Source organism: Hakea prostrata, chromosome 4 (genome assembly GCF_041222555.1).
Source record: "Hakea prostrata isolate BN-2017 chromosome 4, UWA_Hpros_2, whole genome shotgun sequence".
NCBI lineage: Eukaryota > Viridiplantae > Streptophyta > Magnoliopsida > Proteales > Proteaceae > Hakea > Hakea prostrata.
This window is the reverse complement of record NC_142603.1, coordinates 25,460,543-25,485,219: the sequence shown is the minus strand read 5'-3', so window position 1 is coordinate 25,485,219 and position 24,677 is coordinate 25,460,543. Positions and strand designations below refer to the sequence as shown.

The following is a 24,677-nucleotide window of genomic DNA, read 5'->3' as shown; positions in this document are numbered from 1 at the left end:
GCCAATTGCGGGATATCGGTTTCCCCATAACTTCCGTTTACCTACCTTCTCAACATTCGATGGCTCCGGAGATCCAACAGCTCACATCGGCTATTACCAACAGACCATGGCAGTTTCAGGTAATTCTAATGAAATTTTATGCAGGGTTTTTGGTTCATCTCTAACTGGAGTGGCACAAAAGTGGTTTTCGAACCTCCCCTCTGGAAGGATCGTAAACTTTGACGAATTGGCGCGCCAATTCATAGGGCGATTCCAGAGTGGGATACAGGTCAAGAAAACGGAAGAAACCTTGTTTACTGTCAAACAAGGAAAGAGCGAATCGATTAGAGAGTTTCTGAAAAGATTCAACAAAGTGACGATGGAGATAGAAAACTTGGATGAACAAGTAGCCAGAACCACTCTATTCACAGGACTCACTAATCGGAAACTCCTGGAGTTATTACTACAGGATATACCTACGACTTATGCTAAGTTGGTACAGAGATGCCAGAAGCAGGCTGAAGTCATGGAGATTCTAGATGCGCGCCAAGGAGATAATAAAGTCTCCAATAAGGAACAAAAGGCTCCTGAGCAGAAGACAAAGCCAAGGAAAAACGTTCGCGATCGGGTTGGAAAATCCCAGCCTTGGCGCCAAAGATCCCCCGGTAAAAGTGAGTACACTCCATTGAATGCTCCTCGGGCTGATATTTTAAATATCCTCAAAAGAAAAAATATTTTAAAGTGGCCGCCTAAAATTCTTTTGAAACCCGGAGAGCAGCAGGATCGGGAAAAGTATTGCCGATTCCACAAGGACTATGGTCATTATACTAATGACTGTCGTCATCTGAAGGCAGATATTGAGAGATTGATATCTCAGGGACATCTGTCCAGTTTTGTTAGCAGGAGAAGGGAGGAGCCACGTGGGCCACGTGCGGCTGCTCCAAAGAGGGATCATTCGGTTAGTTCAGAACGATCGAGGGAGGCCCCGAAGTCTAAAAAAGGCAAGGAGGTGATTGAAGCTGCTACTCGGTCACCGATCCTTACCATCTTCGGGGGACCAGAGCCCGAATCATTCCGGAGTCTAAAAACCAAATCCAAATTTGTTGGAGCCGGAGAGGCGCAGAAGCGGAAGAAGCTGAATGGTGAAGATTCTATCACCTTTAGCGAGGAAGACGAAAGAGACGTTTGTTTACCTCATGATGATGCTATAGTCATCAAGGTAGAGATTGCACGGCGGGAAGTGCATAGAGTTTTGATTGATACAGGGTCTGCAGCTGACCTAATTTCCTACGAAGTGTATCAAAAATTGAAGGTGGATCAGGACTTGATGAAACCTTCATCTACACACCTATATGGCTTTGCAGGGTCATCTGCAGTAGCGGAAGGATCGGTTCAGTTGGATTTATCCATTGGAAGTTTTCCTAAGGAAACAACTGTCCGAATCAATTTTTTGGTGGTTCGAGAACTACCAGCCTATAATATGAATCTCGGGCGACCATCTTTATCCAAGATAGGTGCTATTGTTTAAAATTCCCGACTGATATGGGAATTGGTCAAGTCTCCTCTGACCAGAAGATCTCTCGGCAGTGTTATGTTGCCTATTTAAAAGACAAGGAGGGTCCGAGGAAGGTAACTGCCCTCCCCATAGAAGTTCGAGATGATCGGGAAGAGACAGAGATGCAAAGGCCCGAACCAGGGGAGAAACTGGAACAAATCCAGCTGTGTACCGAAGATAAGAAAAAGATTACTTATATCGGGTCTGAACAGCTGGAAGAGTTTAAAGATGAGTTGAAGTTATTTCTTCAACAGAATAAAGATGTATTCGCATGGTCTGCCGAGGACATGCTCGGGATCGATCGGGCCATTGCAGAGCACAAACTCTGGATAGACCCTAAGGCGAAACCAGTGATACAGAAAAGAAGAAATTTCTCTATTGAAAAGTATGAAGCCGTTCGGAGCGAAGTTGAAAAACTTAAGAATTCTGGTTTCATAGAACCAATCGAGTGCCCAACTTGGTTAGCCAACGTGGTGATGGTAAAAAAGGCGAATGGGAAGTGGAGGATGTGTACAGACTACACAGATCTAAACAAAGCTTGCCCAAAAGATTGCTACCCGTTGCCTCGGATTGACCTCTTGATAGATGCGATCATAGGATATGAAACTTTAAGTTTCATGGATGCCTACTCGTGGTATAATCAGATCCTTATGAATAAGGAGGATGAGAAGTATACGGCTTTCATGACTGATCGTGAGAGCTATTATTACAAGGTCATGCCTTTTGGCCTAAAGAATGCAAGAGCAACATATCAGAGGGCTGTCAACAAGATTTTCAAAGAGCTGATAGGAAAGAATGTTGAAGCATATGTTGACGATATGCTAGTGAAAAGCTTTACAAAAGCAAATCATATTGCAGATTTGATTGAGGTTTTCCTAGATCGAGGAAACATCAAATGAAGCTAAACCCAGAAAAATGTGCCTTTGGAGTCTCATCGGGCAAATTTTTGGGTTTCATGGTATCACAGAGGGGAATTGAGGCTAATCCTGCCAAAATACAAGCTTTGATTGATATGGAGGCTCCCAAAACCGTTCGGGATGTACAATGTTTGACAGGGAGAGTTGCTGCTTTGAATCGATTTATCTCCAAGTCTGGAGAAAAATGTTTGCCTTTCTTCAAGGCACTTAAAGACCTGAAGGGCAGTAAGGAAGCAAAGTGGACTGAAGAGTGCCAGAAAGCTTTCGAGGAATTAAAAGATGCACTTGGACAACCACCGATCCTGTCCCGAGCCGGAGAAGGGGGAAATATTACAGCTATATCTAGCGACATCCCTTTCGGTGGTCAGTCCAGTACTTGTTCGGGAGAAAGATAAGAAACAGTGGCCGATTTACTATGTAAGCCACGTGTTGCTAGATGCGGAGACGAGATATTCGCAGATTGAGAAGCGGTGCTCGGCTCTCATGATGGCCGCCAGGAAGCTAAGGCCATATTTTCAGGCTCATCCAATTGAGGTATTTACAACTTTTCCTCTTAGTAAAGTTCTTAACAAACCTGATTTGTCTGGAAGGATGGTGTCCTGGTTGGTTGAGCTCAGTGAGTTCCAAGTGAGCTTTAAGCCCGTAACGCAATCAAGGCTCAGGCATTAGCCGACTTTGTAGTAGAAACTACTTCACCAGTGGAGCCCACCATTGAGGATCCCATTATACCAACCACTTGGGAGGTATATGTGGATGGTTCGAGTAATAAAGATGGAGCAGGTGCTGGAATTCTATTAAAAAGTCCAGCAGGATTTATTATTCGATATGCTTTGAGATTCGCATTTGGTGCAAGTAATAACGAAGCGGAATATGAGGCCCTGATAGCAGGACTTCGGTTGTCAAAAGCATTAGCTATTGCCGATGTTACTATTTATAGTGACTCTCAGCTTATAGTCAACCAAGTCCAGGGGGAGTATGGCATTAAAGAACCACGCTTGCAAAAATATTGGGAGATAGTGCAGGCATTTCAAAACCAATTTCGGAATTTGAAGATATCTCAGATTTCGAGGAATGAAAATTCAGTGGCAGATGAGCTATCTCGACTAGCCAATGCCAAGGAAAAGAATCTAGACCCTTCGGTCTACATTGAAGAGATAACATGGAAACTTTTCCAAGTTATCATGAGAAAGAAATTTCTTATATTGAAGCAGAACGTTGCTGGATGGATCCGATAATCGAATATCTAAGGGATGACAAATTACCCGAAGATCCAGTGGAGGCAAGGTTGATCAAGATTCGATCAGCTAGATTTGTCATTCAGAATGGGAGACTATACAAAAGATCTTATGCTGGACCCCTTATGAGATGTATAGGCCCCGAAGGAGCAAAATCAGCTTTGGCTGAAGTTCATGAAGGAATTTGTGGAGCTCACATGGGTGGCCGAGCCATGGCCCACAAAATTCTAAGACTTGGGTTATATTGGCCTAAGGTCCAAGAGGCTGCTATGGACTACGTTCGTTGATGTAGTAACTGTCAAATTCATGCAACAGTATCGAAGCGCCCGGCGGAAACTATGACTTCAATTCTAAATCCCATTCCCTTTGCAATGTGGGGAATTGATATCATGGGCAAATTCACCAAGGCATCAGCGGACGGGAATATCTAATAGTAGCAATTGATTACTTCACAAAATGGGTAGAAGCCAGTGCACTGGCAACAATTACTGAGAAAAAAGTGGAGAAATTTGTGCTTGAATCAATAATATATCGCTTTGGGATTCCAAAGATTATTGTCACTGACCATGGTACTCAGTTCGACTGTCCACAATTTGAGCAATTCTGTGGAACATATATGATCGAGCATCGTATGTCCTCAGTGGCATACCCCCAAAGCAATGGCCAGGTAGAGGTTACTAACCGAACGCTACTGGCAGGAATAAAGAGAAGACTCGAAGCTGACAAAGCTTCTTGGGTCGAAGAACTACATAATGTACTGTGGGCTTATAGAACTATGGTTCGAACACCTACAGGAGAAACTCCATTCAGGTTGGCATATGGATCCGAAGCATTGGCACCAGTGGAGATGATGGCGGGGACATTACGGGATCGTGAGTTCGAGGAAAAAGCAAATGAACAAGGACTGCTTGATAGTCTTGATTTGTTGGATGAAGTTCGGGCAAAGGCAATAGCACGAACTCAACATTATCAAAGAAGGATAGCATCCCATTATAATACTCGAGTAAAGAATCGTCGGTACTTAGCCGGAGATCTGGTGTTGAGAAACACCCTAGCTTCCGACCCGCGTCACCAAAGAAAGTTGGACCCTTCCTGGGAAGGACCTTATATGGTTGTGAAACCGGTCGGTTCAGGAGCTTACAGGCTGAAGAACATCGATTCCCAGAAAGAGTTGGATCATTCGTGGAATGCTAGGCATCTCAAAAAGTTTTATCCTTGAGGATGATTTCAATTTTGTTCGCGATGTAATCATTTTCAACTCAATCAATGCAATTTTTGGCTTTCAACAAAATATCTTTTGATTGGGGGGCATCATACACCACATTCAAGAACAAGATCCAACTATAAGGCATCGGATGAAAATTCGTATGGGTCCTTCAACACTTCAACACTTATGGAAAATTTTTGAACTTTCTTAAGTCGGGGCATCGGATGAGAATCCGAGTGAGTTCCTTTTGCAAGGCGTCGGTTTAAAACCCGAGTGAGTTCCTTCGAGACTTATTGAATTTTTGAATTATGCTTAAGTAAAGGCATCGGTTTAAACCCGAGTGAGTTCCTTCTTAGACTTATTGTATTTCTCCGGAAATCCTTAAGTAAAGGCATTGTTTCAGACAACTAAGACCTAATACAACGGCGATTCAAGTGGCTAGCAAAGTTCAAGATAAAGTAATTTCTTATTTCTTCAAAAGATCCAAAGAGGCCAGTATCAAGACAATTACAAGAGCTGGATACAATCTTCGATCAAAGAAGAAAGTCATTACAGGTGATTGTTAACAAGTTATACAAGATCGACGCGACTTTGCTAGAACAAACATATGAGTCAACCATTGGTGGGGATACAAGGAAAAGAAGAGAAGAAATGAGGATTACAAAAATATTTCGGTATGCATAAAATCCTCCGCAATTTCATACTCTTTGTCCAGCTTGTCCAGGAGAAGAATGGTCCTCGACCAAACTCACATTCAGTACAAGCTCGTCATAATTGACTTCTTCTAGCGGAGAATAAACAGGAGAATCTTTCAGATATTGCATAATATCTGGATCGTTCAGTCGGGAGGAGGAATACCCGGGTCGGTAAATACTTCGGGATGGCAAACAAGATCGTAGGGAGTCGTATCAAAATGAGGATCTTTCCTTAATATTTATTCCCATACTTCATTCTCACCATCCCGGTACGCCTGCAAGTTATAAGCATTCAGCATATCAACAAAGGGCTTACTGTGTAAATACTTGAAGACATAGGCTCTGCGAACATCAGTTGGAAGGGATTCGGGCAAAGGAACGACAGCTTGCCTTTCAGGTAACATTTCAGATCCTTTGGCTCCTGACTTTCCAACTGTTCGCTCCAGTCGCCGGATCTTCTCCCCGGCATCATCCAAGTCCGACCGAAGACGACCAATCATCGAATTTTTTTCTCCCTGCCACCTCCCAAGCTAGATTCCGAAGGCGAGCAATCTCAACATCTTTAGCTTCGAGAGATTTCCCGAAGCCTAGAAACTTCATTGCTCAACCTACGAGTCTAGTAACTTGCTTCCACTTGGTTGTGGAAGTTACCAACAAGACTCCTGCAAACAACTTCCGAGTTAGCGAGGAGCAGAAAAGTAATTTTTCAGAATCAGAGGATAATGAAGAAAGACTTACATCACCAATGACTTCGTAAAGACTTCATTTGGAAGTTTGGAAAGAAGCTGCGCTCTCGGAAGTCATTCGAGCAGCAGTACACCATTCCAACGCTCTGTCAAACTCGTTTGACACTAATTCAAGCGAAGGATGAGAAGGATGAACTACACCAAGAGAAGGATGAGCTTCATCACTTGTCACCCGACGGCGCTTCCTAGTGGCAAAATCCTCCAACTCAGAAGGAGAGGAGGATGCCAAACAAGCACTAGAGTTAGAAATAGGAGCAGCACCTGCTGGGACCACACCTTCATCAGACGCCAACATAGTTGCCTCGGATGCCCGAAGAGTCTCCTTCGGGGGTGCACCAACAGGCTCACCAGCAGGAGCACCGACAGCACCATCGGCAACGGAGTGATCAAGATATTCCTGGGAAAGACGAGCGATCACTTCGAGCAAAGGAGGCGCAGGGACGGCATCAATAGAAACTGCGGGAATCGACTTGAAGATTCACCGCCAGCGATCGCCTTTACGCTTGGAGGATTCACTAGCTGAAACCACCGCACTGGCCCCAACCACCACCAACGGAACGCTTTTCTTGCAAGATTTTGCTCTGATAAAGTTCGGGTTGATCTTGGGTGCCACTATTCAAAACAACAAAAAAAACCAGCCGTATCGATCTGGAAATAAACGACAGCGACAACGGTGGGGAAACCCTAGTTTTCTACAGCTTCTGACAAACCAACAAACTAAACCCCAAGTATAACTACTGTGCAATTTACTTAGGGGGGAAGTGGGGAAAGAGATGAGTAATCAAAAAACTCACTTGTTCAGAAATGGATAGAGCTATTGTTGGAGTACGAGGAATACGGAAGTAGGCCGAAGGACGAAAGGTTGCTTGGGCACTTTAGCAAATCTAACTTGTAGAAGTCAGGATAGAAGGAGAGTACCCACAAAGGCTTTAAATAGCCTAAGGTATAAGACGACGGTTGAAGGCTAAGGACAACCGACGACCCAGATCGAAATGACGCTTCGAAATCCGCAAAAAGCAAGATCAACGGTCGAAGGGATGCCACATGGAAACATGTGGAAGCGAGCACCTGATGCAGAGATACCTCCAATCGTCGCACTGCCATTAAAATAATGGATGTATTTCCGATTCATTGGAAATAGTGAATGGTATACAAAAGCAGGAAAACGTTTGAACTTCGCAGAAGGGAAACATGCGGACTTTGCAATAAATGAAGTAGTGGGGAAGATTAATGCATCTTCCCGAAACGCATCTTCACAATATTTCTACAAGATTATTATTCGGCGAGGAATGAAAAGTTAAGTGATAAGTTTTATCATACTTTGATATTCAAGGCAAGATTTCGGCAGGAGACGGGGAAATTTAGAGGCCAACATGAAAAAAGAAATGTCTATTCATTAAATCGAGGGTAAATCTTTACAAAAGAACAACTCCCTAAGCCTTTTCTTCATTGTTGCCTGAGGGACCCTGGTCGGGAGGACTTTTCTAAGGACCATGAGAAGAGCCTTCCTCAAGAGTGGCATCGGCTGAACTCTCTACAACAACAACTTGAGACTCGGCTTGTGATTTCTCCTCTGGAAGTGCCGGCTAGTCATTCAAGTATGCCTCATATTGAGGGTCAGCTGGAAAAGGATCATCTTCTCCCTGAGCCCAGTCCGGGAGATCCATACCAACTTTCCCGAAGACCTCTTGGTGGCATACCTCACGAAAAGGAGCAGTGTCGAAGTCAGGGATCGTTCCAAGGATTTGCTCCCAAACGTTGTTCTGCCCCATGCGATAAGCTTGAATGTTGTAGAAACCTAGCAACTCGGAGAAAGGTACGCTGTTCAGGTATTTCCGAATGCACTCCTTCCGAAGCTCTGGCTTTATATGCTCAGGCTTGCTAGGGATCGCCAACTTCAGATGTTCTTCGAGCTCCCTACTTTTGATTTCAAGGCTATCACCAAACAACGTGGCAGCTGCCTTTTGCTTCCTGGCCTCGCGCTCGGCAGCAGTGACACGAATTTTCGAAGCTTCAAGGGCTTCCTTGAGGGAGATCACTTCTTCCTCATGCTTTTTCTGCAGCTCCACGGTAGCTGCAGTCAGCTGGTCTATTTCAAAATTGGCCTTGGCCAATTTCTCTTCACAAGTTTGCAGCAAGGAGCTGGTGCGACCAACCTGGTTCAATGCTTCCATGTGTTGATAAAAGCTCAACATAGCATTCCTGGGAAGGCGGAAGATATCAGAAGAAGTCATAAGAAATTATGAAAACATAAGTAATCAAGAAGACCGGTACCTTGTAGATTGACTAACAAGGGAGGTGTCATCCAGGGCTTCAAACTCCTGGCGATCGAAGGAGCAAGAGCGAGGGAGCTCCATTCTGCAGCCTTCTCAGGATCCCGAGTAACCCTGTCGGTCATCTTCAGGGTCCACTAGGGGATGAAGACCTCCTCACCATCCGTCGAAGCTTTGGATTTTTTATTTGAGGGAGCATCAATTGTGTCATGCCTCCTCTTGGTTCGGGCGGAGGAAGAGACATTAGCCCTCTCCACCATTGGTTTCTTCCCTTTACCCGAAGCATCGCTACGGGCCGATATTCCCGATACCCCTATAAGAGGGGTCGGGAGAGGGAAGAGAAGCCTCTTGATCTACGGTCAAGACCCTGGGTGATCGTTGCTCGGCTGTCACAACGGCCCTAGCGGCCTTCACCCGCAAGCTTTCGTGGTTCATTCCGGGAGGCACTTGCAAAGAAGAAGGACAAGAATCGGAATTCAAAACATATCACTTGAGTCAAATCAAAGGATGATGGTTAGAAGCTCACAATGAGCCAAGCCCCGAAGATTGAAGGATGGAGTTATACTCCACTTCATATCCATGTATCTCTTGATACCAAGGAATGGATTTGATCTTCCTGATGGCCGCCTCGTCTTCTCTGGATAAGGGAAGGCCCCGGTTACTCTCGGACGAAGAAGTAAACCTCCTCCATGTGGTTGGGAAGTTAAGATCTGATGGAGGCGCTCGACAGAAAAAGTATCGTTCGCGCCATCTTTTGTGGTTAGAAGGGCAAGTTCCTTTGACAAGGATGTTGCCCCTCCAATCAAGTTCAGCCTTATTGCGTTTGGAAAGAAAGACCCATCCGGGAGGATGGGAGATAGAAAGAACATGAAAATGTACAAAAAGAGAAAGAGATGGCGTAATGCCAAGCTCAAAACACAAACCCAAGAAGCCGACGATGAGACGCCAGCTATTGGGGAGGAGCATTCCGGGACAAATGTTCCAGTGATTCAAAACTGCGGAGAACAAAGGATTAAAAAAGGGAAAGCGAACCCCGCTTTCCAGTGCATCTATATACATAGAAAATTCACCCGAAAGGGATGAATCAACCCTCTCATCAGGATGGGGAGCCCTAACTTGATATGAGGAAGGAAGATCAAAATCTTGGACAGCTGAAAGAAGGGTTTCTCTTCATTGTAAATGGAGGGAAATGAGCCAGGTCCACCATTGGACCCGGAGGTTTGAGGCTGCCTAGAAGACTCGACAATCTTGGAAGATCCAGACTCGAGAAGGACGGGGAGAAGTTTCGGTTTTTCTTTCAAAACCTTTTTGAGAAACTTCAGCGAACTCCTGCCAGAGGATGGTTAGGGTTTTGTTATCACTATCCGACTGTTTGGAGCAGGAGAAGCAAAAGCATCACCGCTATTACCAACATGGGGTACTAAAGAAGCCCTATCGTCCGCCATTACTCGTTTCAGTAAACTACAAAAAGAAAAGACCAGTAAACTTACTGATTCAGTGAGACGGAAGCTTGAGAGCGGGAAGGCGCGAGGCAGAACAACAAAGGTTCAAATTCCAGACAGGAAGAATGAAACCTATGAAGACAACGAACCGCTTTTAAAACTCCCGCACGAGTGTTCGGGAATCTGAACGATCGAGATTGATTCAAAATCAACGATCAAGATTGAAAGACGTTTTGAAAGTTTGAACTCACGAATCCGAAATAGGCGTTCGGAAACCGTCGCTTGGATGACGTGAGCCACGACGAGATCAACTGCAACGAGATATGTGGCCTTACACTCACAACGCTCGAGGAAAAGTGACCACCGCATTAAATGTGATATGACATTTAATGAAGCACGCAGAGATCATCACCTGACGACGAACCCAGTTAAAAACCAAGCCCTCGGGATCGACCGAACGCTTGGTCTGGGGGGCTCGTGATATGGGGAGTTTATGATCAGACCGGGTTCATACCTGGTCCGACCCTCGACCCCGGTCGAGACGGAGAAAACCGAATCGCTCCCGAGCGAACCGGATCCGGAAGATGGCTTGCTGAAGAAGAAAGCTTATTCGGCTGCAAGCGTGCCCTAATCTTACTTATGGATTAGGGTAATCACTCTGATGACGGCAGACTCAAACTGACGGCTGCGGATAATCATTATCAAAGGGATAACCATCGCATAACCTAAAGGTTATCTCAGGAGTCCTCTACTAGCCCAAACTAGTAGAAGTCTATCGCTCAACGGATCTCACTGATGAGATCCAACGACTACCCGAAGAAGGCTCAAGTGCGTCCAACGAAGGAGATTCGAAGGTACACTCTATATAAACCTCACTACCATACAAGGTGAGGGACGGATCAATCGATCAAAAAGAATACTATCTGAGACTCAGGTTCAGATACATACTGATAGACCTAAACTATCAGAGATCTGCTATCTAGATCACCTTTCCCAGTTCTTCATTAATTAGCTCTGTGCTTCTAGCAGAGCCGTTTGTGATTAAGTTCATCAACTGACTTAGCCTTCGGAGGTGGACTCCCAACCCCAGCGATCGGGCCACATCTGACGCTTTCGTTTTGCAGGACATCACGTGGAGATCCAAGGGCTGAGCAGATTTTGGACGCATCAGCTGTCAATTGTGAATGGCCTCTTTTTCAAATGGATGTTAAGAATGCATTCTTATAAGGAGATTTGCTAGAAGAAGTATACATGGAAATTCCTCCAAGTCATCCATTAAAAAATCAAGATGGTATTGCTTGTAGATTGAAGAAGGCAATATATGGTCTTAAGCAATCACCACGAGCGTGGTATGAGAAGTTAAGTACAACCCTTATAGTTTTTGGATTCAAAAGAAGTGGATCAGACTCTTCAATGTTTGTCAAGAAAACTATTGGCAGACAGGTTGTCGTCTTAGTCTATGTCGATGACATAGTTATCACTGGAGATAATCATCATCAAGAAATTACTACTCTCAAACAATATTTGGATAAAACTTTTGACATCAAGGATCTGGGAAAACTTCATATTTTCTTGGTATTGAAGTTGCAACCTCTAGTAAGGGATTGTTCATTTGTCAAAGGAAGTATACTCTTGACCTTCTAAAAGAAACTGGAAAAATGGGTGTGAAACCAGCTAATTCTCCCATGGACTATAATAGCAAAGTGGTCAGTGATTCTACTCCTCTGCAAGATATTGGTTGTTTCCAACGATTAGTAGGGCGACTAATTTATCTTACTATTACTAGACCTGATATTGCATATTCAGTGAGTTATGTGAGCCAATTCATGCATGCTCCTACCAAAGGACATATGGAATTGGTAGACCGTATTCTATGTTACTTGAAGTCATCTCTAGGACGAGGTATATGGATGAAGAAAAATGGGAACACTATTATTGAAGGATTCTTTGATGCTAACTGGGCGGGTAATCCTATTGATTGAAAATCAACTATTGGTTTCTGCGTAGTTGTTGGAGGAAACCTAGTCACTTGGAAAAGTAAAAAACAAAGTGTGGTTGCACGTTCTAGTGCTGAAGCTGAGTATAGAGCAATTTTCACATCCCCCAACCGGTACCCTAACTGACATATCCGGGAGTGTGATCCACAGCCCCGAAGATCAAGTATCGAGGAAATCCTCCTCCCACATATACAATAACATAATCATAAACAAGAAATAATCATGGTTTAAATATTATAAACAAAAGATTTAAAATCAAGAAATTAATAATCAATATAATCAGAGTGCGGAAATGATACCAGATGTAATCACATCAAAAGAAGTAGAGTGAGGCGGAAACTCACTCCATAGATACAACGGAAAAGTAGTATGTAAATCTAAAAGGAATAACAACTGAAACAAAAGAGAAAGAGAAAGACAAACTAAAGTTAAGAGTTTTCTATCCTATAGATGACATCTTCAAAATAGTGGACTTCATCAATCCAATAGAAATGTTCCAATTCCACGTTGTCTCTAATCGTAGTACGAAATGTGATCGCTTGCGGGATCATCAGAGTAATCTTGATTGTCACCAACACTTTGCGTGTAGTACGCTTCATCGGCTTACACTTCATTGTATTGTCCGTCATAGTAGTCAGTACCTGTAGAATAATCTAACAAAACATTGTACAAAAAGGAATGAGTTTCAAAAGAAACTCAGTAAGGCAAGTTAACTCATAACAGCATAAATAACATATAAGCAAATCATAACAAGATGCGAGGCAATATGAAACAGATAATGTATGTATGCATCTAAACTCTATGTATGCTGGTCTCTATTGGCAGACATGCATTAAGTCATAACACCATACTTCTTTGGGTAGGTCAGTCACTTGGCTCCGGTTGGTACTGGGTCCTTCATCCCTCGGGACAATCCATGGCTGGGGGTTAAGTCACCGCTCTCTCACATCACCATTGGTCTAAGTACTGGCGCATGTCAGGGTAAAACCTAGCCCAATGCAAGTCATCTACCCAGTTACATAAACTCAGATCCAGATACTTCCATTCCTCCCCTCTCGGGATCCTTTCCGGTATCCTTCACACTAGAGTCCTAATAGTCCCAGACTACGGACTCATCAACCCTATTGGTTATCCACATATGGTAAACGGGAAGCTCTCATGTCCTCTCACGGGTTGGTTACCGGTCTTGAATGCCCATGAGCCCAAGTCTAGCCATATGCAACCCTCCAATAAATGGCCCCCACAATATGATTACCGTCCTCTCACGGGTTGGTTACCGGTCATGAGCACTCGTGAATCACATTGCTACCACAGGTCGTTCGGTCTAAATACCCTTCCGATTTGGGTCTGATATAACGGGGACATCCTAGCCAAACACTGCTAGATAGCCCTAGGTATGACAACCAATGATTCGGGAAAGCGTCGATAGGCATCTTCGGAGAACATCCCATACTATTCCCTCCGATGTCCAAGGACAGAAGTGTCAAAAGGACACTTCCCAATCCCAAACCATACTTAATCAAACACATTCTCAGATCAGTCATGACATACACAACCAACAATTCATCATATAAAAGAGAATGTAAAAGCATAATCCGATCAAGTAGTAATAAACATTTCATATACTTGAATAATGAAAAAGAATACATAAACAAGTGCTATTGTACTTACAGTAGTACATCAAAAGTATAAGATACAAGAATAGTACAAAAACTCATAGTTTCATAAAGTAGAAACCAGAGAGTATGTGATCTATGTTATTATGAAATAACTGTCCTTACCTTGATTATCGCCAAAGATAATCCAAAGATCAAAGAGAGCAACTCCAAACTTAGCAAATAAACTCCTAACAATCATAGATACAACATTAGGAAAGATACCTAAAAGATCAGAGAGCAAACGAATCAAATCGGGTGAAAAACAAAGCTACTGATATCATTGGTCGAGTGCTTGGTAGACTGGCCCAGTCGACTAAGCAGTCAACCAAGCGAGTCAGTACGGAATTGTTGAAACTGATTTGGTCATAACTTCTTCGTTTGAAGTTGGATTGATCCGAAATCCGAAGGGGAACTTCCTAGGATGTATTAGAATCATTTAGGAAGATAAAATCATAAGTCATGGTCAAAATATGGGTTCTTGATTTGACCCAAGAAACTAGGGTTTCAATCTTTATGGCTCTCATGAAAAGGTTAAGATCACAAAATGAGAGGGAATGATTGTTATCAAGAAAATAACAAGAAATCATAGAAAATCTAGTTTAGATTAACATAAATATTACCCATGAGGTTTCCCTCGCATGGGAGGTTACCAAAGGTTTCCAGAAATCAAACAAGGGTCAGGGTTTCAAGAAATAATCAGGCTAGGGTTAAGATCATGACGATGATCATAGATCTCAAAGAAACGAAGGAGATCACAAAGGGATGGTTGCAAGAATGCAGCATCTTCTTCCTGATCTCAATCAAGAATAAGATCGAAGAAAGGATAATTAAAATTTCAGAAGAGATACTAACCTAGAATTGTCAGATCAGAGATGGGAGGCTTCAGATCTGCAGAGGAATCTTCGAAATCACCAGAGAGAGTTTCGGAGAGGTCATCTCACGTTCAAAAAGTGTTTAGGAGGCAGTTGTAACAAAGAAACACGAAGTAGGGTTTAAATATAAGTGAAAAACCCTAAAATTACATTTTCTCGGATTTGGCAATCCTTTGGTCAAGTGGTCCAGTCGACCATGACAGACAGTAAGGAATAATCAGGGAATTGAAGGATCAAATGGGCTCTAAACCTTATGGGCTTTTGCACACACATCAAGTGACATATCTAGTGTATAGAAATACCTTCAAACCAAGTCAGATAATACTCCAAGTCCTTCAACTAATCTCATCTTCATCAAGCTGCAGCTTCCTTTCCGAAACTGCACAGACATCCAAGTATGGAACAACATCATCAACATCCATGGGTTCAGAGTCAAACACCATGTCTTCTACTGAGATGGCCCATAGTTGGCTTCTTCCTTTACTCCGGGTCTTCGGACCTAAAAACAACCGGATTACCGGGTCAAGGTCAGGGTTAGGTTAGGGTTGGGTTTCACAGCAATGGCATCTGCAACTAGTGAATTGGTATGGATTAGATCTCTTCTTCAAGAATTAGGTTTTGACAGTTTTAATTAACCTATGAAGCTTTTCTGTGATAATCAAGCAGCTACTCACATTGCTTCCAACTCCAGTATTTCATGAAAGAACTAAACACATTGAGATTTGATTGTCATTTTATTCGTGAGAAAGTCCAAGATGGAACTATTGCAACTCCATTCATAAGAAGTGAAGAGCAGCTTGCTGATATTTTCACGAAAGCTTTATCCAAGGGAACATTCCAAAAATATTGTCCAAGTTGACCTCAGACGTCATCCTCGATTCAACTTGAGGGGGAGTGTTATTGGATATTAGTCTTTCAGTACAACAATATTAGTCTTTCAGTACAACATAAAGACTAATAGTCCTAATCATTGTAAAGTTCCCATCTTTGTAAAACTTCACTCATTGTAAAATACCACATCATGTACACTACCATCTCTATTTATAGTTAATGAAAGTTCTCCCCAGAACATAGTTGATGGAGATTTCACCGTGGACGTAGACTTCACATTGAAGATCGAACCACGTTAAACTCGTCCATTCATTCTGAACACCATACCTACACGTGGTCACAACACTTTCAATTGTAGCCTCGCAATTAAGCACTCCAAAGTCAAAATGCCTTAAATCGAACTTTAGAAAGGGAAAATTCCGCGTTTCCTTAATTGATTTCCACAATACTCAAGTAATCTCGTCACCTGTACGCTCACATATAAAGAAGGAAGCTTGTAGCAGTACCAATCGGTGGTGTGACCCAACTTTAGGCTCGATCCGATTCTCATGAACCATTGTGTCACTGAGCAACAACACTCGCAAGAGAACGACGTCGTGGCATCGAGTGTAGTTTATATGCGGCAGAGTGTTCTCTCCATGTGTCGCTGGTACACGGCGTGGCGCCAGCATTGAGATAGACGGCTGATTACACGGTGCCTGAATTTTGGCATCATTTCAGCGATGGCATGTGGTACTTTCCACCGGTGATGAAAGCGAAGTCCACACATCCGCCTCATGCGCCTCTTGGAACGATGGCCTGGTCTTGAGACTGTAATAAGAAGATGAAAAGAGATAAATCTTTTTACCATAGTGTCCCTGCCCATAATGCCTTTGGATCAAACCTGTTAAGCCTAGGCCCATGAGACAATTTGAAGACTTTTCTGTGGGTTTGCCCATAATAGAAAGCACAATTTGAAGCTTTCTAAATCTGTGACACCACATCGGAGTGTTGCCCTCTCCATCAAACCTACAAGATCCAGCAACCAATTGAGTCTTTAGGAAGGACAAATTACCAGATCAAGTCTCCGTTTGGAATTCAGTCATTGTAAACCCTTCATTCAAGCTTTCTGACTTCGATAATTTGATAGTGGAGTCATTCCAAGGGTTGCCGTCATCCACTGGCACAGAATTTCCCACGCTTCCTTCACTCGAAATCGGATCCTGCAAAGTGTTTTTCAAGCCTATTGGATTTGATTTCTACACTTCCGTCTCGGCTTCGATCACTATGCCGTTCTTCACCATTTCAGATTGGGGATTCTTTTCGTTATTAGGCGATACCGTTTGAACCTCCACTGCCAAGCTGCTCAAACCATTGTTCGAATCATCGCCCACTGTCAAGCTACTCAAACCCAATGTTTGAATCATCGCCCAACTCAGCTTCTGCTTTGCTTGAATTGTCGCCGGCATTGGGATGTACCAGCGATGGTCGCTGGGTTGCTGCTGACGTAACAGAGGACATATCTGAATTAGCAGGGATTTTGAATGCTTGCATTACCTATTCACTTAGTGCCTTCATCTGCGCTGCCAGTTGCGCCATCGTTTCTTTTAGTTGATCCATGTTTCGCTTCTGAACTTCCATTGAGGCTTGTAGGTTTGTGATAATCATTCCATGCTCGGAAGTGATGGTGTTGAGCTGTTTCAAGTTCTCGTTCATTACGTGTAAACGAGTTTCGTCAGCCATCCGGCAGGTCGGACCAATGTCACGATCCCATAAGAGCAGAGGGATATTAGAGGGGGAAGAACAGCAATTCAGAAGAGGGAATTGGGAAAGAAGAAGAAGAAGCATAAAGAGTAAGTTAGAAAATTACGAATATCATTCTCTCTCACCATTACCTTTTTTAGTTACATTTATAGGCTAAGGTATCCTCTAATCACATGACCTTTCTACCCCTATATTCTCTCATATTCCCTAACCCACACCCATGTCTCACACTTAACATTATAACCCTTAACCCTCTTCAACTTCACTTACACTACATCCATGACAAAAAGCAGGGGTAGTTGAAAAGATTTTCAAGGTAGGGGAGTTTTAGTATATATAATTAAGTAAAGAGGAATAGTAATAATTATCACATTGGAAAAGGACAGGATTGGAAAGAAGTATCCTCTGTTACAATTACACATCTGAAAACGTACATAAGGTCGGTTGGCGTTTCACTGTCAATGATGGACGAGAACCAATCTTGCATTAACATGGTAAGTACGTACAAGCAGAGACGTTTGTTTCAGAAAGGTGGCCTTAGAATTTCTACGTAGGAGATCCACACTATGAGAACCATTTTCACTAGTTGCTCTCTTCACCTTCAATACCTTGATCAGCTCCATTCATTATCCTGCAATGGCTTTTTCTGGTGGTCTGCTAGTGAAGAATGTGATCTCTGCCCTTGATTTTCCGGCCAATTCTTGTCGGCAGCAGCAGCACAAGCAGAAGGTTTTTGTTCTTTTCTTCTCTTCTGATTTAGGTTTACTCAACTAAGGCTTGTTTCTAATAAGTTGACTGTTCATTCTCTTGGGTTGCATTTTTGCAGGGTGACGGGTAGTGGCATGGACAATAATTCAGAAGGTAAGACTGATAAAATCCACTGCCCGAAAAGCTATCGAACCCTGAGTTCTGGACAGAAGCCTTACACTCCTATTTTGGACACAACCAACCATATAACTATATTTCAGCCAAATTCGCTGTTTTGGCCCCTGGTGAAAAGAAACCAGGGGGCGAAACGATATTTACCGGATATTTTCTCCGCGATATCGCGATAATATAGCGAGATATCGCGATATTTCATGATATTTTGGAAATTTTCATTTCTTTAATTTTTTTTGTATGTGATTTTTATACTATTTCTTGCACTTTTTAGGCGATTTCTCTCACGATTCTATCACAATTTTATCACAATGATTCAAGACTCAAAAGTTAATGTGCTAAATGTAATTAGGAGGAGAATCTACATAGAATAACTTATAAATAGGAAAAAATTTTATAGCAAAATCTTCAAGATTAATAAGCAATCTTACCAACTATATTCTAGTGATCTAGTCCTCAAAAGTCAACATGCCAAATGTGGTTAGGGAAGAGTATATACATGAATAATTTATGGAAACAATTTAAATTATGAAGAGATTTTGTAATAAAATCGTTGGTTAATCATTCCAACTATGTCCGAATGATTTAGTCCTTAGAAGGTAATACGTTAAATGTGGCTAGGCAGGAGATTTAAATGGAAATATTTATTAAGAAATAATTTAAATTTACCACGTATTTGCATCAAATTAGGGCTCAAAATGACAAAAATACCCCCGAAACTAGTGGGCGAAAATTATCAAAGTCAACATGCCAAATGTGATTAGGGAAGAATGTATACATGAAATAATTTATGGAAACAATCTAAATTATTAATGAATCTTATAAAAAAATCTTCAGAGTGATTTGATAATCGTTCAAATTATGTCCTAATGATGTAGGCCTCATAAGGTAACATATTAAATTTGACTAGGTAAGAGAATTTAAATGGAATAATTTTTAGAAAATAATTCAAATTTACCACATATTTGCATTAGATTAGGATAGGCATCAAATTTACCAAAATTATTGAGTTAAAATACTCAAAAAAATTAAGGGCGAAATATCGCCGAAATATCAGCGATATTTTGCCCGTTCGCCGGTTTGCGAACCGGGGAAACTAAGTTCCTTGCAGCCAACTACCCAATTCACATGAAAAATCGCTCTCTGTCAAGGAACTTGAGATGTTAGCTGATGAGCTCAGGGAAGAAATTGTATACAGTGTTTCAAAAACTGGTGGGCACCTGAGCTCCAATCTTGGAGTGGTGGAACTCACTGTTTCCCTTCACCATGTATTCAATACCCCAGAAGATAAGATCATATGGGACGTTGGGCATCAGGTAGTTTTCTGCGCTTTGAGTAGTGACTTCATGAATGAAGCTAGAAATGCTGTTAATGGTTGATGGAACTGGGTTCTTGCAGACATATCCACATAAAATATTGACTGGTCGGAGATCCAAAATGCATACCATCAGGCAAACTTGTGGGCTTTCAGGCTTTCCGAAGAGGGATGAGAGTGTTTATGATGCTTTTGGCACTGACCATAGTCCTACCAGTATCTCAGCTGCCTTAGGTACCCAGTTTATACAGTTCAAAAACACTCTTAGTTCTTCTTTCTTAGATCATCTTGTTCTGAAACCATTTTATCTTTTACTGTTTGAAAGGAATGGCTGTTGCCAGAGACTTGCAAGGCAAGAATAATCATGTGATTTCTGTAATTGGAGATGGAGCCATGACTGCAGGACAGGCATATGAAGCAATGAATAATGCCGGTTATTATGATACAGATCTCATCATCATCTTGAATGACAAGAAGCAAGTTTCTCTTCCAACTGCCACCCTTGATGGCCCTGCTAAGCCTGTCGGAGCTCTAAGCAAAGCCTTAGCAAAGCTCGAATCAAGCAGAAAGTTCCTGCAGCTTCATGGAGTAGGAGAAGTAAGTCACACTCATATATACTCTGCATGCAATTCTCCATCCAACCCAAGTCTAAATCCGGCCTCTACCCCCAGAACTCCCGCATCCCCCCAAACTTCCAAAGGTTCTCTCTCACAGCCCACCTAACATTAGATGGTCTGTATCAAGTGCGTTTAGAGGGGACACGGGGATACTGGGGGTAGAGAATCTAAATTAATCCCACCCAATAGGGCAACGTGGATGTGATTTATTTTATAAGTGACACTTAGTTCTATGGTTTTGTTTATTTATATAAAATTACATAGGCACCTTGGATTTGCAATCTATTACGTTTACAATCCTACAACTTATTCTATTATGATTCCACCCTTATTGTTAGAATGGAGTTATAATCCCACCCAATAGGGCAACGTGGATGTGATTTATTTTATAAGTGACACTTAGTTCTATGGTTTTGTTTATTTATATAAAATTACATAGGCACCTTGGATTTGCAATCTATTACGTTTACAATCCTACAACTTATTCTATTATGATTCCACCCTTATTGTTAGAATGGAGTTAATTGAAGACTTAACATAGGAAAAAGGAAAAAGTTGAACCGGCCGAGTGGGTGTGAACCCAAGACTTCTCCTAGGGAAGTTGGATCTTTAACCGCTTTAACATATCACCTTTGGTTATTTTTTGTATTTAACATTAATGGTGTTATGCAAATTGCAAAGGGGGACACTTGTAATAAAATGAATTACAAAGGTTTAAGTGTATAGTTTGCAAACTCAAGAGGATTGTATATAGTTTACTATTTTGAGAAAAGTGTGTTCATAGTTTATACTTAAATTGGTGGCCATGACTAGGGTTTTGTTGGCTAACCCTAGTCATAATGGGGCTCGAATCCTCAAAAGCGCTCATTCTAGCGACCATCCAAAGACTGCACAAATGAGCACCACGTGGCATACCATAAAATCTTAGCTGTTGATTGTATTAAACGTTCTACCCCTCTTTAAACACGTCCAATTAAGCCGGTTCACCGAATAATCCATTGAATCCAACCAACCTTCTATCATCCATTCACCCTCTTACTATCGAAGGTGTAGAAGTAATGGTCCATCTCTTTTTGAATTTGCTATGATATTAAACTTTTTTTGTGGACTCAAGAATCAAGACCCATCTTATATAAATCACGATTGAGATATTTCACTTAAGCAGGTTAAATATTTTGACATTTTTATTTTGCTTTATTTTGTCTATCGAGTATCATAATTGAATATGAACTAAATAGCATAGTAGGATTTAAATTGGACATGGTAACCACTGAAGTAACCATTTAATAACTGAATACAAGGATGGTATGTAAGTGTCAACTGTGTATGTAACTTTATCAAAAAAAAAAAAAAAGTGTGTATGTAACTAGATACAAACCATACTGACCAAGATAGAATCTAGTTTTCAATCTCAGAATCACTTGGGGACTTGATTCGGATTTATATCTCACATCCATTGCCTAGAATCGGATCCATAACCAGTTGCACCCTTACTTGACATGGTATCACTACCCGGTGCAAGAGACGTGGGTGCTAAAATCCATGACAGAATTTAACAAGATTTTTGAATTAATGCCTTTGGGAAACCATGGCTTCCTAACAAATACAACTAATGATCTGAAATTGTTTTTACCAATCCATGATAGAACTTAACAAAACAAGTTGCAGATCAGGCATTTGATATTGCTTCTAGAGACATATTGGGAGCCTCCTCGGCTTCCTTGTTTGAAGATTTGGGGCTTCTTTATATTGGCGCTGTGGATGGCCACAATGTAGAAGACCTACTGCATAAATTTCTGTACGGAAAGTAGTCATAAAGCCCCCCACGCCTCAAAGAATTGAAAGCCTCTGCTACAGGTATATAACATCGTTCTGCACAAGCAGGAGTTCAACTGGAACTTCGCGGCGAGTTTCTCAAGATCTTCCATTAAACACCTTTTGTAGAAGTCTGCTTCTGGGCTCATAAATAGTCTCTCTGCAGAAGAATGCTTTAAGACCTATTATTACATAGAATAGAAATTGTTTAAAAAAATGGAAAGTGATCACAGTATTTGAGCTGGAACTTCTAGGCGCGTTACAACGTCGCTTTCCTTAAGACGTAATTCGCCCTCACACCAAGGTGCTATGAGGTATTGCGAACCGTCTCCCAGGATACAAAGAAGTCCAACTTCGAGTTGAATCTCTTGAGTTTTGCGAGTGAGTTTTGCTGAGCACTCGCAAAACTTAAGAACAGAGAAGACTTCGGGATTTTCTCTCGTATCCTGCTGTTGTGAAGCTAGACGTATATATAGGCATTGAGGTGCCTCTACTGAACAGTTCATGACTCTGTTCGTATGGGTGCACATCTCTATAGGGATACGAATGCTGACGTTAGATATGAGCCGTCGGATCGTTCGGCCGCACGATCTAACGGTCCATATTGAACCATCAAAACAATATTTATGGATCTACTTCCATCGCCCTAGATCTATCGTTGATCACAACACACGGTTTAGATTTGATCTCGCAAGAAGCGATGCAAGCGTGCTAAGTGCGTGCGCCACAAACGCCCACAGCCCACGCCGCACGTGCGCTCGGACGGTATACCGTCCTCACTCATACACTGCACACACACTGGCGTGTCTCATTATTATAAGTTAGAATTAATAGGTGGTACCTATTAATTAACCTGGATTCCGATACCTCGGTTTCCAATGTGGGACTATATAATAATACACTTTCCTAAAATAAATAAAGGAAAGTTTTCCGCACTTACAGATCCAATAAAATGAAACATATTTTATTATATTAAAAATAATACAACAGAAATAAAATAACATTAGACTATATGAGAACCATTAAGAAAATCTGGAACTACTACTGAAAGAAAGAAGATAAGAACACACCAAATATCCTATATTTCTTGCCTCGCCAATGTCCCCTTTGATATTTTCCAAGAAATTGACATATCTAAGTCCCACCAACAACTACAATTCATCCGCAGGGCCAAGGTGTATCATGACCATACACTGTAGAGCCCAAAACATAAGATTAAAGAGAAGTCATCAAGAAAGCTTTAACAATGATTAAAGAAATGCATTATTGCGTAACGAAAAACCTTTAACAATGATTAAAGAAAAGTCATCAAGAAAGCTTAAAGAACCCCTACTAGAGTACCAGGGCAGCTTTATATGCACTCTCAGCTTCGAATGACGCCAGAATACGGTCATCTTCCTCGTGGCATGTCAACCATAGGTATCCGTAGAACTCTGCTTTCAATCTCAGTAGAAGGACGTTTCTTCTTCTAGGTATCCTTCGAGCCCCTAGAAAACTAACTAATGCAATTATGGCCTCAGTGCAGACATTCTCAAGACTTAGCAGAAGAAACCTTCTGTACGCATCAATCAGTTCTGAGTGCGGACCCTCCATATCCAAAGCATAAACAAGTCGAACGAAACCTAGAGAGAGTTCTCCAGTGGCTGTCAGAAAAAGATCTTGCTCGTCTTCGTTCATGGGGTCGCCCATTTGGAATACCCGCCGCATAGAGGATAATGTGTCTTCATATCTACCAAGCTTCTCTGTAACCATTTTGAGACTAATCAAATCCCCGCCCCATTTGATAAGCCATAAAAAACCAAAATTTTGAAGTAGAAAGAAAGGAAACTCAAACTCAAGAAAGCAAAACAGAGAGATTATCCAATTGAGAAGAACCTAAAATGCTTGACGGTATTTAAGTCTAAAGATTTGATTCGTTTGAAACAAGGATTTTGCTTGGGAGAAGTGCTTACGTGGCACTGCTCCAAGCAGTGAAGGGTTAGATTTTAATTTGGGTGCTTAGATTAAATCTTGACTACACATTTGAGCATGTGCATTAAAAAAACTGGTGGGCACCTGAGCTCCAATCTTGGGGTGGTGGAACTCACTGTTTCACTTCACCATGTATTCAATACCCCAGAAGATAAGATCATATGGGACGCTGGGCATCAGGTAGTTTTCTGTGCTTTGAGTAGTGACTTCATGAATGAAGCTAGAAATGCTGTTAATGGTTGATGGAACTGGGTTCTTGCAGACATATCCACATAAAATATTGACAGGTCGGATATCCAAAATGCCAGAGCCGAGCCATTTCCGGTGCTGGTTGTGCCGGCAGCCGGAGAAGCTTTGGGCCGAAAGGTGGATCCATTCTATTGCAATTAAAATAAAAGAAACACAGGTTTGAGTTGAACCTTAGATGATTCGGTTCATTTTAAAAAAAAGCGGTTTATTCTCATTTAAGTGATGTTTAATGCACAAGCTCAAAATGTGCAATCAAGATTTAATCTAAACACCAAAATTGAAATCTAACCCTTCACTGCTTGGAGCAGTGTCATGTAAGCACTGCTACCAAGCAAAATCCTTGAAACAACAAAGTACCGAACTAACTAACACTAGTTGTTCTGGGTCGTTATAATCCAAGTGTTCAACTGGGATTTAAAACAACTTCAGGGAATAGCCCTGGTTTTCCCCCCAACCCAAACGATTAAGATGACTCAAAGCTAATGGACCGATCGAACCGAAAAACCTCCCAAAATTTCAAAATCCCATATTGGTTTCCAATCCTTTCCGTCTTCAACTTGGGCGAGAGAGTTTCAGCAGATGACGATGAGGGCGACTGAGAGCTTCGATGAAAAATCTGAAATCTCAAGAGAGTGAAAGACTAGGCCTTAGAGATAACTTTATATTAATGTAAGTTTGAAA

At 41.8% G+C, this 24,677-nt stretch overlaps 2 protein-coding genes across 2 annotated transcripts; one reads left to right on the top strand and one right to left on the bottom strand.

The window, feature by feature from the left end:
* Positions 1-19,189: 19,189 nt before the first annotated feature.
* LOC149018596 (putative 1-deoxy-D-xylulose-5-phosphate synthase 2, chloroplastic) lies at positions 19,190-21,772 on the top strand. Its single transcript, XM_089153924.1, has 4 exons — positions 19,190-19,345; positions 19,428-19,578; positions 19,670-19,941; positions 21,608-21,772. The coding sequence occupies exons 1-4, from the start codon at positions 19,190-19,192 to the stop codon at positions 21,770-21,772; spliced, it is 744 nt and encodes a 247-aa protein (XP_089010050.1).
* Positions 21,773-22,927: 1,155 nt separating this feature from the next.
* LOC149018595 (uncharacterized) lies at positions 22,928-23,528 on the bottom strand. The gene is made up of 2 exons (XM_089153923.1): positions 23,118-23,528; positions 22,928-22,969 (listed from the first exon to the last, which is right to left on the bottom strand). Exons 1-2 carry the CDS (start codon positions 23,526-23,528, stop codon positions 22,928-22,930), a joined length of 453 nt encoding a protein of 150 aa, XP_089010049.1.
* Positions 23,529-24,677: the final 1,149 nt, after the last annotated feature.